Source organism: Pinus tabuliformis, chromosome 1_2, assembly GCF_031772625.1.
Source record: "Pinus tabuliformis cultivar Carrire ecotype Pingquan chromosome 1_2, CPIR1, whole genome shotgun sequence".
Lineage (NCBI taxonomy): Eukaryota > Viridiplantae > Streptophyta > Pinopsida > Pinales > Pinaceae > Pinus > Pinus tabuliformis.
The window spans coordinates 397568675-397585214 of NC_142298.1; the positions used below are offsets into that span (position 1 = coordinate 397568675).

At 38.0% G+C, this 16540-nt stretch overlaps 1 protein-coding gene and 1 pseudogene across 1 annotated transcript; both read left to right on the plus strand.

The window, feature by feature from the left end:
• Positions 1–1574: 1574 nt before the first annotated feature.
• Positions 1575–3689, plus strand: LOC149206033 (putative 12-oxophytodienoate reductase 11). The gene is made up of 5 exons (XM_089395269.1): positions 1575–2012; positions 2108–2248; positions 2368–2498; positions 2751–2930; positions 3016–3689. The coding sequence occupies exons 1-5, from the start codon at positions 1714–1716 to the stop codon at positions 3597–3599; spliced, it is 1335 nt and encodes a 444-aa protein (XP_089251395.1). The 5' UTR covers positions 1575–1713; the 3' UTR covers positions 3600–3689.
• A 23-nt stretch (positions 3690–3712) lies between these two features.
• Positions 3713–7487, plus strand: LOC149206034 (putative disease resistance protein At5g47280; annotated as a pseudogene).
• Positions 7488–16540: the final 9053 nt, after the last annotated feature.

Genomic DNA, 16540 nt, shown 5'->3' on the forward strand with positions numbered 1-16540 from the left:
TCATATAAATATATATAATAATATAGATTAATATGTTATTACATTAGATCATAATAGTTCAATGATTAATCTAAATAAATAAATTCAAATCAACTATAAATTTATTAGTTCCTCATCATTCATATTGGTTATAATAATTTATCTACTTAATTTCTAAACTATTAACCATAAAAATATATATATATATATATATATATATATATATATATATATATATATATATTTAATTATATAAAAATGATTAGAAATTAAATATTTTGATTTATTTTTAAGTTTAGACTATTTGAATATAAGATTCTATTTTACCTTCTTCCAGTTGCATCTCATTCTAGTTTTGTATTTCTTTAACCATTTTCTTCAATTAAGAATTTTTTAATCTTTATCTTTTTTCACTGTTGTTGTTGACTTCGTGCTCTCATTATTCAACTCTCTATCTATCTGCTTTCTAGTCCCTCAAGATGGGTGGAGTGTCCACTCAAAACGTCGGAGAGAGAAAACTTCCACACAGATCTTCAATCTCAAGATGGGTGGATACTCCACCCAAAAGGCAGAGAGAGAAAACTTCCACAATATGAATAACTCTGAAAATCTCCTCTTAAATTTATGTAAATATAAATTTACTAACATATAGCCTTAATAAATCACCATAATTTCATAGTAAGTAATCAAGGTAAGTTAATTTTGGCAATTACATGCTACCTTTTACAACTTAGATCGACCTAGGTTCAATGTACTTAGTTTGTACAACCCAGTGTGATGTGTAATCCGCTCTGTCTGTCACCAAAGTTAAAATTTTGCTATATAGACCGAATTTTTTTTTTTTTTTTTTTTTTTAATTTAAAAATTTAATAATTATATAAAACATTTAAATAATATCTACTCATAAAAAAAATTACTAGTGAAAAAATTAGATCTTTCTTCTTGGTATTTAAAATTGATATATACTGGTATTTTAATTTTTTATTCAATATTTTTTATTTTTATTTTGTGTATTTAGAATGGATATAGGCTGTTATTTTAAATTTCTATTCAATATTTTTTATTTTTGTTTTGTGTGGATCATCAACAAATGTACAAGGGTAAAGTGGAGCATAGACAAACGTATCCGCATTGTAAAATTTCAAAGCCACACATTAATAGGAGTACGAGGTATATGCCGGCAAGGGCTAACGAGCCTGCCATAGGGCATTAAATGCCTGCTCAGCTGCAAGCTCGTTAGCCATATTTAACACGCGCCCGGTGACTTTCCGAACACTCCGTCTCCACCTCGTGTTATATGGCTAACGAGCTTGTAGCTGAGCGGGCATTTAATGCCCTATGGCAAGCTCGTTAGCCCTTGCCGTATATGCGGGGTTAATTTCAAAGGCACATTAATAAGAAGACTCCAGGTCCACTCCATTCATAGGACCTAAATGACTGTATACAACTTTAAATTGCTTTTCAAATGGTGACCATGTCAAACTATTGTCTTTAAATTGCTTTTCAAATGGTGGCCATGTCCAACTATTGTCTTTAAATTGCTTTTCAAATGATGGCCATGTCAAACTATTTACTGTATACAACTTTAAATTGCTTTTCAAATAGTGGCCAATGTCAAACTATTGATTCATTTCGCAGTGTTCGCACTGCACCAAACTCATAATTCATCACATTTCCGCATGGGACACTCATGCACACCTCCCACTCACCATATCTGAGCGCAGGCCACACAAAATGAGAGGCGCAGCTACATTCGTAGATATGATCCCTCACAGTATGTTCAATACCATTCGAAACCTGTATAACCCCACAGGGGAGTACAGTGTGAATCTATCAACCATTCATCCACATCGATCACCCTATTTAACCAAATCGGTGGATCTCATTCACTTCCATTGCAGAAGAAGAAAAAAAATGGGATTAAGCACACTAATCGCCATGGAAGGAAAACAAAACAAAGAAGAAAACGAATCAAAGCAGCAGATCCCACTGATAACACCTTATCAGTTGGGTCCCTTTACCTTGTCTCACAGGTATCAATCTTCTGCTCTCCCTTTTTCTCATTTCCTCTGGTATTCATTTTGGCAACATAGTTTGAGTTTGTTGATACAAGAAAGGGGTTTTGCAGGGTGGTTTTGGCACCATTAACCAGACAGAGATCCTACAATTACATGCCCCAACCACATGCAATCCTATACTATTCCCAGAGAACCAGCCCTGGAGGTCTTCTCATTGCAGAAGCTGCTGCTGTCTCTGAGTCTGCCCTTGGGTAGAGTAACATTCTATCTGTCACAATAGTTATATAATAATAAGCCAACTGCTCGTTATAGGCCTTTCTTTAATAGAAGCCCAAATGATGATGACCATGTCGAGGTGTACAACTGACAGGTACCCAAATACGCCTGGAATTTGGACAGAGGAGCAGGTGGAAGCATGGAAACCCATTGTCAATGGCGTCCACGAGAAAGGTGGTGTTTTCTTCTGTCAGATTTGGCACAGTGGAAGAGCTTCCCATGTGGGTAAGTATCTATTCTTTGCATTACATTGCTATCCATTGATTCCTTTCATTTACCACTTGACAGATGTCTGTGGATCCCTACTATAATGTCACAATTCTTATGCAGTTTGCATTAGGTCAATGTTTTGATGGATGCAATTGCATGTATTTTGGAGAAAATTTTGTGTCAGTTTCTTTGAATTAAGATGGGTGAGTGGGTCTATGAAATGCAGATTATTGAATTAAGATGGGTGAGTGGGTCTATGAAATGCAGATTATCAACCCAATGGCCAGGCTCCTGTGTCATCATCAGATCGAAAAATATCGGGACAGATTGTGTTACCCAACGGCAAGGATGTTGCAGATTTTTCCACTCCTCGAGCTCTAAAAATTGAGGAGATTCCACAGATTGTCAATGACTTTTGTCTTGCTGCAAGAAATGCTATTAAAGCAGGTGACTGTTCTTACATAAATCGTGAATTTGGCATTGAGATATTTACCCAGATTTGGCATTGAGATATTTGAGGGCTTTGTGGCAGGTTTTGATGGTGTTGAAATTCATGGTGCCCATGGATATATTATTGACCAATTTATGAAAGACAGCATAAATAACAGGACCGATCAGTATGGTGGCACACTGGAGAATCGGTGCAGGTTTCCTCTGGAGGTTGTTGAAGCAGTGGCAAATGAAATTGGAGCAGAGAGAGTGGGAATACGGCTCTCTCCATTTGCACAATATCTAGAATCCAGTGACTCAGATCCTGAGGCTCTTGGGCTTTACATGGCTGAAGCCTTAAATAAATACAATATCCTGTATGCCCACTATGTAGAGCCCAGACTGGTAACTTCATTTGAATCTGTTGCAACAAACAAGAGTCTGTTTCCAATGAGGAAGGCATTCAAGGGATCATTCTTGGTTGCAGGGGGTTATGGTAGAGAAGATGGAAATGAAGCAATTGCAAGTGGTAAGGCTGATCTTGTAGTTTACGGTCGAATTTTTCTGGCGAACCCAGATTTGCCTAGAAGATTTGAGTTAAATGCTCCCCTCAACAAATATGACAGAAACACGTTTTACGGTTCTGATCCTGTAGTTGGTTACACAGACTATCCATTCCTGGAGTGAACTATCGATGCATTATATCTCGTAAAAAACCTTTATTGTTGCTCCAACGTCATCCAATAACAAGTAAGTAAGTATGTATGTTGGTTGTTACTACTTGTTTCCTTCGCATGGATATGGATAAGTGGTGCTTCGCAGGGATATGGTTAAGTGGTGCATTTAAAAGGACATTTGGCCAATCGTTTTGAGTTTTAGGATTTCGTTTTATTTTTGCCTTTTTTTAATTAGATGCTTCCGTAATTAATGTTAACTTCCGTTTATCTAATAAAGGTTAATGTGCAATAAATATTAAATTATATACAGGTTGATTAAAATAGTTTTAATTTTTACTCATTAAAAATAAAATAACATTATTGTCGCAAATTCATTTCTCTATTTCAAATATATGTCATTTTGTGCTAAGTTTATTTCTTTATTAGTCCCTGCCTGGGACTAATAGCGATCCATCAATCGTTGACCTACCATTCCTTGATACTTTGATCGGTTTTTTTTCGGTGTTTTCACATTTTAACCTAAGTTTGATGCTCCCAATTTTATTCAACAAAATTTTACCCAAAGTTTTTGGTTCGGCAAATGATTGAGGTTTTATTGCAGCCTTCACGTTGCCCGATGCAAAAATATTGAGGCAATCTCATCTTATCCAAAGTACGCTGTGGTAGGCTGTGGAAGCAAAGTTTGCAATATCATCTTATCCTAAGTTCTTTCTGAGGCTTGTTCCACGTTAAGCCAGCACCTAATTTAGACATTTGTTCATAGAGATATTTGCATGTTGACCACCTGTCAGTGTATGGAACCCTGTCAATTCCAGCAAAAGAGCTGAAGAACAAGCTTCAGTCGTTAAAGCGCGACATTGATGATGTCGAGGTTATTTCCAATTCAGATTCATCAAGATACAGCCAGTTCAGAGAATTGGAAGCTGTCCTGCAAGATGGCTTAAGCCTTGTGGACGAAGGAGACAATTTACACGTCTGTAATGTATACAGAAAGTGGCAATATGGAAAGAGGGTTCGAGAGTTTCAGGAGAAAATCAAAGATTTGATTGAAATTCAAGGTTCGCCCAAAATTGCCGGTCGTTTGGAGAATCTAAGTGCAGCCGTCAATGATCTTCGCAAACAATTCGAGGTGGCTAAAATCGCTGAACAGCCCGTCAGCTCCACCTTCCAGGAAGTCCCGGATATGTCAGATTTTGTAGTTGGGTTAGAGACTTGTATCAATGCCGTCAAACAAATTATATTGCAGGATGACGTTGATCGCCTTGGAATAACAGGGATGGGTGGGAGCGGCAAAAGCACCCTGGCATCAGCCCTTTGCAAAGATAACCTAGTCAAAGGTAACCACATTTCCAGTCTTCCTAAATCTGTTATCCAGACATCCATATTATGTTGTCATGGCCTTAGTTTGTAATGTTTATTCTCTTTCCAATCTTTCAGCAATATAGTTCTCGTTCCAGTGAAACGATCTAATCCAAATGTAAAAGGCCTCTTAGAGACGATGTGGGAGAAGATAATTGGTGGCCGAGTGCCTGAATTCCAGAGCATAGAGGACACACATGACCAATTGCAGAAAAAACTTAGGTTAAGAATATATCGGCCGACTTTGGTGGTTTTGGATGATGTCTGGTCGATATCAACTCTGGAAAACCTATTGTTTGAAGCAAAAGGATACAAGACAATTATCACAACCAGACAAGATTCCACCATTAGAATTACAGATAGTACTCGTTTGTATAAGATGCCTCTGTTGGAGGATGCTAATGCCCTGTCTCTTTTCTGCTTCTGGGCCTTTGATGAGACTTCGATTCCGACAACAGAAAATGAGGTTCTGGTTAGACAGGTATGAATTATACATACTCTCCATTATCTCATATGCCATCTTACTCATGTTTTACCTAAATGCCAATTTTGCAATTAATACCCAAATTTATGACCTAAAAACAAATTCCTTTAATGTATCTCCAGCAAGTGTTTTAAAGTCATGATTTATCCAAAAAACTAGCACAGTTTAACTAACACTATAGTTATAGGTTGCAATAGAGTGTAAGGGCTTACCACTTTCCCTCAAGGTCATTGGAAGCTCATTGCGCGGTAATCCCAGGCCAATTCGGAGCAATGCTTGGAGAAAATTGTCAAAATCAGAATCTATATCAGAATATCACAAGGAGAGTCTTCTTAAATGCTTGGAAACGAGTATAGATGTGCTTGATGATAAACATAAACAGTGCTTTTTGGATTTGGGGGCTTTTCCCAAAGGTAGAAAGTTCAGCATGGAAACATTATTAGACATTTGGGTATATGTTCGCCAGATGGAATGGACAGATGCTTTGGACGTCTTGCTAGAACTTGCAAGTCGAAATCTCCTGAATCTCACAGGCTATCCAGGGTATGTACTATGGAACCTGTTTACTTCAACTGCTGCGTATGAATTTGTTTTGATTATTGCTTCGGCCTCTTCATGTATGCTTCTTAACTTTAATTATTCTGCTTTTGGGCTTTGGCATCTTCGATAAATCATGAACATCCCAGAAAACTTGAGGCTTATAAACATAATCTAAGTTTATAATCTAAATTGTGTACAAGATTTATTTTTAGAAAGAGAATGAGGAGAGTAAGATAAATATATATGTTAGTATCAAACTAGAGATAAAAGGGGGCTTTTGAGATACCATGATTGGTTTGGTTAACACAAGGTTTTAATGGGTTAGGAGTGGGGCCATCAATTTCAGCTATGTTGCTGAGCTCTGCTTTTCTCAACATGATGTAATGCGGGATTTAGCCTTGTACCTGGCAAGCCAGGATGACATTATCACTCCTAAGAGGCTCTTCATGCCTTCCAAAGAGGATAAAATTCCCACATAATAGATCAGGCACCTCGCACTCAGTTTGTTTCAATTTACACAGGTATGTCTGCTCATGAAACCTGCTTTCTTTCCCTTTCCATATGAAACATTGAATAATTATGAATTCAATTTACTAATTTTCCAAGTTTACTAAGGTGTTTGATAAGCATTTTGATCAGCATCATACATTGAGTTTTATCTTTCTGGGACCCTTGTAGGTGCAATGCAAGAACAAGATTGGAGTCAAATTGATTTTCCTGAGGTGGAAGCTTTGGCGTTATTCTTTTCTGCAAATCAATACTGTCTTCCAACATTTTTAAATAGGACGCCAAAACTGAAAGTTCTTATACAATTACAGTTCCATGCGTGCAAATATTAGTGCGCTGCCAAGATTTTCTTCACCTGTTCAAATTAGGTCTCTGTTTCTTCATAAGGTGATTATTACTTCTCCTCTGTATGAGAACTGTAGGTCCTGTGAGAAGTTGGAAAAGTTGTCCGTGTGCTTATGTGAGGGCCTTGGGAATAACACTCTAATGGATATGGAACTTGAGCCCTTTAACTTTCCAAACATTATGGAAATTAATTTCGATCACTGCAGTGATTTGGGGGAATTTCCAGTCAAACTATGCAATTTAACTTCCCTCCAAAGGTTGTCCGTTACTAATTGTCATTTTATCCAAAACTTACCTGATGATATGGGATGGTTAAAGTCACTTTGGGTGCTGAGATTGTCTGCCTGTCCAAGCCTGTCGAGGCTGCCATCTTCCATTTGCAAACTAGGGCAACTAGAATATTTAGATATTTCACATTGCAGAAGTTTGCAGGACCTTCCCACTGAATTTGATCAGCTATCAAAGTTAGAATCATTGGACATGAGGGAGTGTTCAGTATTCAATGAAGTCCCTACAGTAATACCAAGATCTTTAAAACGTGTAGTCATATCTGATAGCGACAGGCAGCGTGAAGCATGGTTGTACATCAAAGCATCTACCCTTCATAACCTCACCATTGATGAGGTTCAAGAGATCTTTAGTTTGGAGTGGCTTGAAGATTGAACTTGGTTTTCCAAGTTTGGGAATAATTTCATTATGCTTTTCTCAAAGTACATTGTTCATGTATTTAAGGGTAAGATGTTACTCCAATATATGTCATCCATGTGAATGATGTAAAGTTTATTAGACATGGAATATTCTGTACAGAATGATGTAAAGTTTATTATACATGGAATAGTCTGTACAGAAACAGAAGCATCTGAAGGTGACAAGCAACCTCAAATGTTCTGTAAAGAAACAGAAGTATCTGAAGGTGATAAGCAACCTCAAATGTGTCGGGAACTGTTCAAAGGTTGTGCAGTTGAGAATGCTTGCCCATAATCCATATTGTCACATGGAATAAGTCGATCTTGCGGACAAGACAGACCTTCCTAGAATCTAAAGAAGACCTAGTGACAAGCAAACCAACCAGACACTATCTTTCTCTGAATATGCTTTGATAAACAATAGCAAACAAGTGTTTTTAGGGCCTACCTTAGGTCCAACGCAAGCTTGTGGATGCCCTCGCTCCTTCGATCCAAATGAGATCCTTTTCGCGAATCTGCAAACACAAACAAGGCAAACAAATTAAATAGCACCTGAAAAGCCAATTGCATAAAACATATTTAACATGAAAGTCAAGGAGTCCATGAAACAAATAACATAAGATACTTGTTGAGAAAAATGAGTTTGATTGTATTAATTCAAAAGAAGAAGAACTTTACAACCTTTGCCTTGACGTTGTACAAGCTCCTCCCAGGGTCCAGCAAGAAGTCTCCTCTACTTTGACAAGTTTCACTCACTCCCCAATGAAGCCAAAAATGTATGTGATCTCTCCTCTTAAGCTCAACTAGGAAGTCTTGATTTCACCAGCATTTACCCTAAAAAATGTTCAGCTTCTAACCCCCTTAGCAACCAGCCCAATGCCTGAATTTATAGTGCAATGGAGGGATGTTACTAGGTCCTCCTTCAAAGGGATAAAGCCCTCCTTCAAAGGGATAGCTCCTCTCATCAAGGGATTAGCTCCTTCTCTTTTTGGATGCATGAACCACCTAAGAGTGGGAAATCCATGTCAAAATTCCTTCTAGAATCATCTAGAATTAACCCAAAGTGAGTTTTTTATAATAAACTTGCGCCTTTTCGACTTTCACAGGGGTCCGCACCCACACCTTTAGGGACAAAGCGGGCAGGTCCGCAGTTTTTGTAAATAGAAGGTGCGGGACCGCAGGTGACAGTGAGAGAAAGTGCGGAACCAGAGTTACATTGATTTTTAGTGTCTTTCTCTCATTTCCAAAGCTTGATTTGAAGAGTTGAGGTCTGAGACTTGCTTAGGAGGACAATACAAGTGATGATAGGCCCATACTGACTGCAAATAATCATGGTGACGATATTTTTGTGTAACAAATTGCCCCCTAAAGTGCGAAGTCTGTAGTAGATGAGGATTTCATTTATCATTTAGGAAGAGTGAAGTACTTTATCATTTCGATGATCATCTTGTGGAGAGCCCGGTTGGAACCTGTAAAAACATTCAATGCAAGATATATATATATATATATATATATATGAGATCATATCATCGCTGAGGTAGGCATTCCCATACTCAGATCAAAACTGACTTAGAAAACTAACTACTGCTCTGATACATGAATGATCTTGTAATACATCACAAGTATAGACTCATGTGGACACAGTATGGACGCAACCATCTGTTTATGAATAGTCCATTATATAATGAATACAAAATTCCTCGCAACCTGGATTGTGGAAACTAGATCTAGGGTTTTCATTTCTACTTCTCGAAACATTACGATTCTATCCATGCGAATGAATGTGTTGATGTCGAACATGGTAGAAACCACTTGATTAGCAGTCAATGATGTAAACTGTTAACAAGTGTGAGAGAAACCACCAGTGATGTCAATGGCTCTCAAAGTACCCAGTACAATCCATGAGATGTGAATAAATGTGTTGATGTCGAACATGTCACGGAATCCTTTGATCGAAGGTCAATGATGCAACCTGTCATCAAAGGTGAGAAACCTGCCATTGAGGCATGTAGATCCTAAGGTACTGACGATTTCTAGATCATCTTTCTAGATAATGAGCTGAAGTCGATAGAAAGCGATCCGTCGCAGGCAAGCCCACAACGCGAAATCATAGATCAAGTTGAAGAATTTTAGTTGCAAGGACTGACTCAGGGATGGTCAAGATGGATGACAGATATTTTGCAGATGAATGGCTTATTGGCAGTGACCTATTGAACACATAATGAAACAACAGATGGCTTGGTGACAATTGACCCAAAGTTAATACCCAGAAACCGGCTGAAGACTTTCAATGTGGTTTGATCAACTGTTAGGCAAAGGATTTCCCAACCCAGGTGAATAAAAGTGTCGTGTTCAAGAGTGGTTACAAAGTATGACAAACAGGCTCATTTTTCTCTCTTTTCCCCCACCATTTCTGGCAAGTACCTCTTTATTTTTGACAAGCTTGAGGAGGATAACATTTGCTTGATTATAAGCTCATCCTTTGGATGAGTCCAACTTAGTTTAAATTTGAACCCTAAGAAGGAGTGGTTCGTTCCTGTTTGTAATTGAACAGGTCTTTTACTGTGAAATTTTAACGAGTCCAGTATAGGAGAAACTCGGCATTTTTCAATTTTAGAGAGTCTGAAAAAACTTAAGAAGACTCCAAGGTTGACCTTTTTCGTAAATTTGTGTCTCCCAAGCCCGAAAAAGTATAAAATAATACTTGAGAGAACCGCTTGATCTTTACGACCAAGGAGTACTTTTCGTAATTAGTGCCCCTGATCCGAAAAAGTAAAAAAAGAATGATCAACGACACGTCGTTTTATAACCAATATCGAATTTGAAACGACAAAAATCTGGCAATCTTTTCATGTTTTTACGGTCAGGAAAAGAGCTGTAAGTGGATCATCTTTTTAGTTCCGTTTTAACGAGTTTAAAAAGAAAAACTCGGCGATATTTTCATGTTTTAGGAGTCGGAAAAGAGCTTAAAGGTGACTCTAAGGTTTCACTTTTTCGTAAGTTTTAATGAGTTCGAAAAAAATGATAAAAATGTACTCATATGGCCGACTTTCAATTTAATTTACGAGCACGAAAAGACGGAAAGAACTCGGCATTTTCATTTGTTTTACGAGAATGAAAGATAGAAAAATAATCTCAGGATTTTCATGAGTTTAACGAGTCTTGAAAATAACTGAAATTGACTCGAGATAGGTTTCATTTTTACAAAAGCTTGAAACAGAGAAAAACTATGCTTCAAAGTAGTTTCATTTTTACACAAGCTTGAAACAGAGAGAAAACTGTGCTTGATGCCCCCTAAGCATAACTGCTAGAGCGCATGCCCCCCAAATTCATTTCATTCAACCAGGTGGATGAAATGAAGGTTTACTTTCGAAATCTTGGAAAGAATCATGGGAGTTGTTTCTTTTTTTAGTGAGGTTGACACATGAAAAGAACTATCCTCAAAACCCTTGTTTCATTTTTTAAATGAGCTTGACACAAGATAAGGCACTATGCTCATAACTACTCTCTACAATCTACCTAACAAGGAACTATACTCTAAAAAGCTTGATTCATTTTTTAACGAGCTTGACACAAGACAAGGAACTATGCTCTAAAATCCTTGATTCATTTTTTAACAAGCTTGACACAAGACAAGGAACTATGCTCATGACTACTCTCTACAATCTACCTATATAACCTATCCTTGTTTCATTTTTTAACGAGGTTGACACAAGACAAGGAACTATCCTCGTACTCACTGATTCATTTTTTAACGAGGTCGACACAGTAAAAGGAACTTTCCTCGAACTCAACTGATTCATTTTTTAACGAGGTTGACACAGGAAAAGAACTTTCCTCGAACCTGATTCATTTTTTAACGAGGTTGAATCAGTAACAGGAACTTTCCTCATGGCAACCTGTTTCATTTTTTAACGAGGTTGATACAGGAAAAAACTATCCTCGCGCACTGATCATGGCTTCCAACTGGAAGAAAGACATGTCAATGGACACACCTTGATCATGGCTTCCAAGAGGTCTTCATCAGAAGGAAGAATAGTTCTCTGGAAGGAACACATGTCAAGGGACTCCAAAGGGATAAGAACATCACGTTCAAATAATCCCATAGAGTTTTCCATGTCAATTACCAGATCTAAATCAAAGGAAGATGAGCAAATAGTGAGAGGCTCACTTACATCGATAACTGAAAACATGGGACCAGTTGCCACATAATTAACCCGTGCCGGGGCAGATACCACTTTAGAATTAGGAACATTTGGGGGTGTCATATTATTGGTAGTTGAAACAAGACTAAGGAACGGAAGTTGGTCTACAGTCACAATATTGCCATTGTGAGGGAAAGACATCACGCGAAAGAGTGTCGATACGACAGCTTTCATTGCATAAACATAGTCTCGCCCAAGGAGTAAATTGAAATCCAAGGGACCTCGAACTACCATAAGATCAATATAGACAGTTTTACCTTCCAAGGTAATAGAAAACTTAGGAAGGATCCCTAAAGGTTCACTAATGGTTCTGTTGAAAGCTTTCAGATTTTGCGTAATAGGTGCAAGCTGAGGGGAACCCAAAGCTTTCCAAGCAATTGAGGATAAAATACTAAGAGAATCACCTTCATCTACCTGTGTGCGATGCATGTACCTACCACCAACCTTGACAATGATTTGGAAAGGGATGGAGGAAGGAAGACGAGGTTCTTTCAATCTATTCCAATCAAAGGAAAAGACCTCAGTACTTGGAGGGGGTTCTGTAGAAACAGGTGAAATGCCCCCCGGCGTAGAAGAATCTGATGTAACAAAAAGAACCTGAGCGGTATGAAGTTCACTCTCTAAAGGGAAAGTGGGATCGACCGAATGTGAAATTGAATCGATCACTTGATCAACTAATGGATCATCAACCTGAGTGACATGAGTTTCACTCTCCAATGGAAGAGTGTGATCGATTGTACTTGAAATTAGATCAATCACTCCGTCAGTTGACGGTAGGTTGGGAGAAAGTTTACGGTAACCAGTTGGAAATTCTTGCTGTGGAACAATAAGGTTTTCCAACAATTTTGAGGCTTCATCCATGTGAGGGCAAATGTTAGTTTGATGACTCCCTTTGCATAACTTACAAGGAAACCTAACTTTACCCTTTTTCCTAGGAACCTAACTATCACTGGTTGATGGATCAATGGAAAGTTGATGAGATTTTTTCGACCATACTTCCAAGACCTTTGGGATACCAAGACAATTGATAAGGAAGTGGTCACCCTTACAAAGCCTGCAAGGGTATTTGGGTTTACGATGCATGTCAGAGTTTTCCTCAACACAACTAACACTTACAGTCGTGGTTGGTTGGTTGACTTATTTCTTATCTTGCTTCTTCTTTTTCTTCTTCTTCTTCCCTTTCTTCTTCTTCTTAGACACCTGGTTACTAGCGTCAAGGCTTTTACCAAGTGAAGAGGAAGAAATGGAGGAAGAAAAATTAGGTGAAGAAGGTAAAGGGTCAACAGAAGGTTGGTGATGTTGAGATGGTGAACTCTGTTGAGGTGAAGCATTCGGTTGAGGTGGAACAATTGGAGTATTTGGGGCCAACGAAGTTGAAAATAACCATATCGGTAAACCTATTGTAAATCCAGGTAATGACAAAGTATCCATATAAGGAGGACCAACATTTCCAAAGAAAGGAAAAGTACTAGGATCCTCGTTAAGATGGGTCCCTTGGTCAGTAAATCCCAGAACAGTTGCCATTATATTCAACTTAAGTGAATTTTATTAACAATTAACAATTCACAATTCACACCTAACAATTAAAATTCACAATTCACACCTATGGTCTCTAAAAGTAAAAACAAAAAAATTAACACACACTATCAAGTCTAGGAGTCAAACCACACACAAACAGTAACTTTCCGTACCGAAAACACTAGTTGGTGATGAAATCCAACGTCGCAGAATCCAATACAGAAATGGCGGTTGGAACAGTTACCTCGACAACCTGCTTAATGAATAGACTGGCACAAGTTTCTCCACTAAACCGTCTCGAGTGAAGAGAACCCCCCAGAAAATCCAAGTGAGTCTAGTCGACGTCTGCTCCAGGTACAGTGGGATCTTCCCACCACTGTCACCTTAGGAAGAATCCTATAGAATATGGTCAGTAAGGTTACCAACGGAAACAAATATACCTGGGGGAACAGTCTACGATCCGATACGCACTCAAGGGCAGAGTAGCAAGCTTAATCCCCTTGAAGGCTCCTTGACATAATCCAAGGTTTACCAACAAGTGACCCCAGGCTCCTCGACAATGGTTAATCCGAGGTGTACCGTTTTTAATACGTGAATATCTGGCGTCGTTCCCAATGAGGAAGGATTGATTCCCACACTGGTTCGGACACGATCTCGTGCTTCTCCTTTAAGAGGAGCTTTCCTAGAGCATAAATGCAACAATTGTATTTCTTCCCTACCGCAAGATCAACTACTTGTTTGTTTTACTGTCTTGGAGAGTTAACTAAAACCTATTCCAAGACACTAGCCTAAGCTAGATTGGTGGAAAGAGCCCTAAAAATGTAAAAATTACTAGATGAATTTTAATTAAGCGCTATGTTATTTAGGCTGTTATTACTCAAAGGGGTAAATGGATACGAAACCAATGGTGTTATGACCCGACTCAAAACTGAATGCAATCGAATATGATAATGTAATCCTTTCAATTTGATGAATCCTAACTAAAGCAAGGAGAGAGTTTCCATTCACTTCCAACAATGCAAAAAATTGATCACTAAGAGAAAATATAACAAATTCTCTAATGCACTAATTTCATCAAGAAAAACTAATGCAAATCAATTCCAAAAAGTTTTTTTATTTATTTTTATTTTTATTTTTGTGTGTTAAAAACAAGAATAAAAATATATAAATTCAAATCAAAGAAAGCTGATCTAAATCTACGATTGATTTTTCAGAATGTAAACTATGCAATTGTAATCTATGCATAATTCACTTGAAAAGTATGCAAATGTAATCTATGCACATTTTTCATTCATATTCTGAAAATGAGAATTCTAATTATGCAAATGTGATCTATGCAAGAGAATTCTCAAACACAAGATGATTCTAGTGTAATCTAAGAACCAATCAAGTGCAAGTCAAGAAAATCGGGTGAGAGTTCCAAATATCAAAAAATAAAAACACTCAAAGGCGATTAACACTCATACACAATTTAGATGAAAAATTGTGAAAAGACTGAGACAAACCTCCAAGTAATGACCAAAGGAAATCAAATTAAGAATTTCTCAATAAAGAGACTCAAAACACCCAATTGATAAAAGCTTAAAACAGGAATGCTAATGGAATTAACCTAAGAAAAGTTCCTGACAAGTCACATGCAGGTCTGGGCAGGGGAAAACAATACCTAAACAAAAACTAAGCTAACTAAAAGAGAAAATCTTAAGTTTTCCAAAATTTTGACAGGGTCCGCAGGCCCACAGTTCACACAGGTGCGGTACCGCACTGTGTGAAAAGAAAAAGTGTGGATAGGTCCACACTGTGTTGCAAGCTGAGGGTGCGGTCCTCTCCCAAAGCTATGAAGAACGAAAAATAACCCTGGATCTACAAACTCTACCCAATTCCACACACAACAAGCCAAAAACAGAAACAAAAAACATAGTTTCTCAGGTCAAAGTAAAAACAAGGAAAAAATCAAGTCCCCAGCGGAGTTGCCATTTTGTCACATGGAATAAGTCGATCTTGCGGACACGATAGACCTTCCTAGAATCTAAAGAAGACCTAATGACAAGCAAACCAACCAGACACTATCTTTATCTAAATATGCTTTGATAAACAATAGCAAACAAGTGTTTTTAGGGCCTACCTTAGGCCCAATGCAAGCTTGTGGATGCCCTCGCTCCTTCGATCCAAATGAGCTCCTTTTCGCGAATATGCAAACACAAACAAGGCAAACAAATTAAATAGCACCTGAAAAGCCAATTGCATAAAACATATTTAACATGAAAGTCAAGGAGTCCATGAAACAAATAACATAAGATACTTGTTGAGAAAAATGAGTTTGATTGTATTAATTCAAAAGAAGAAGAACTTTACAACCTTTGCCTTGACACTGTACAAGCTCCTCCCAGGGTCTAGCAAGAAGTCTCCTCTACTTTGACAAGTTTCACTCACTCCCCAATGAAGCCAAAAAGGTATGTGATCTCTCCTCTTAAGCTCAAATAGGAAGTCTTGATTTCACCAGCATTTACCCTCAAAAATGTTCAGCTTCTAACCCCGTTAGCAACCAGCCCAATGCCTGAATTTATAGTGCAATGGAGGCAAGTTACTAGGTCCTCCTTCAAAGGGATAAAGCCCTCCTTCAAAGGGATATCTCCTCTCATCAAGGGATTAGCTCCTTCTCTTTTGGGATGCATGAACCACCTAAGAGCGGAAAATCCATGTCAAAATTCCTTCTAGAATCATCTAGAATTAACCCAAAGTGAGTTTTTTAGAATAAACTTGTGCCTTTTTTACTTTCACAGGGGTCCGCACCCACACCTTTAGGGACAGAGCGAGCAGGTCCGCAGTTTTTGTAAACAGAAGGTGCGGGACCGCAGGTGACAGTGAGAGAAAGTGCGGAACCAGAGTTACATTGATTTTTAGTGTCTTTCTCTCATTTCCAAAGCTTGATTTGAAGAGCTGAGGTCTGATACTTGCTTAGGAGGACAGTACAAGTGATGATAGGCCCATATTGATTGCAAATAATCATGGTGACGATATTTTTGTGTAACACATATATTCAGGATTACCTGATGGTGTAATGTCCATAGATTCAAAAGCACACGATGGTGGAATCTCCTTGTATGTATTAAAAATTTTGCGTGTTTTCTGACCATGTTATATATATTGAAATTGTTCGGTTGTAAGAAATGGGATGACCTAAAAAGATTGTTTATGGAATGTTAAAACCTACTTTCTTGCAGATATTCTTGTGCAGTGTCACCACAATGACGTATGACTTTGTTGTCCAGTGTCACAACAATGACTTATGACTTTGTTGGCCACAAGG

What these genes read in the sequence shown, in the direction of transcription:
- LOC149206033 (XM_089395269.1), top strand. Translation starts at nt 1,714, where the DNA reads ATGAGAGGCGCAGCTACATTCGTAGATATGATCCCTCACAGTATGTTC. An exon ending in CCCTTTACCTTGTCTCACAG is followed by an intron (nt 2,013 to 2,107) that starts GTATCAATCTTC and finishes GGGGTTTTGCAG; the next exon opens with GGTGGTTTTGGCACCATTAA. An exon ending in AAGAAATGCTATTAAAGCAG is followed by an intron (nt 2,931 to 3,015) that starts GTGACTGTTCTT and finishes GCTTTGTGGCAG; the next exon opens with GTTTTGATGGTGTTGAAATT.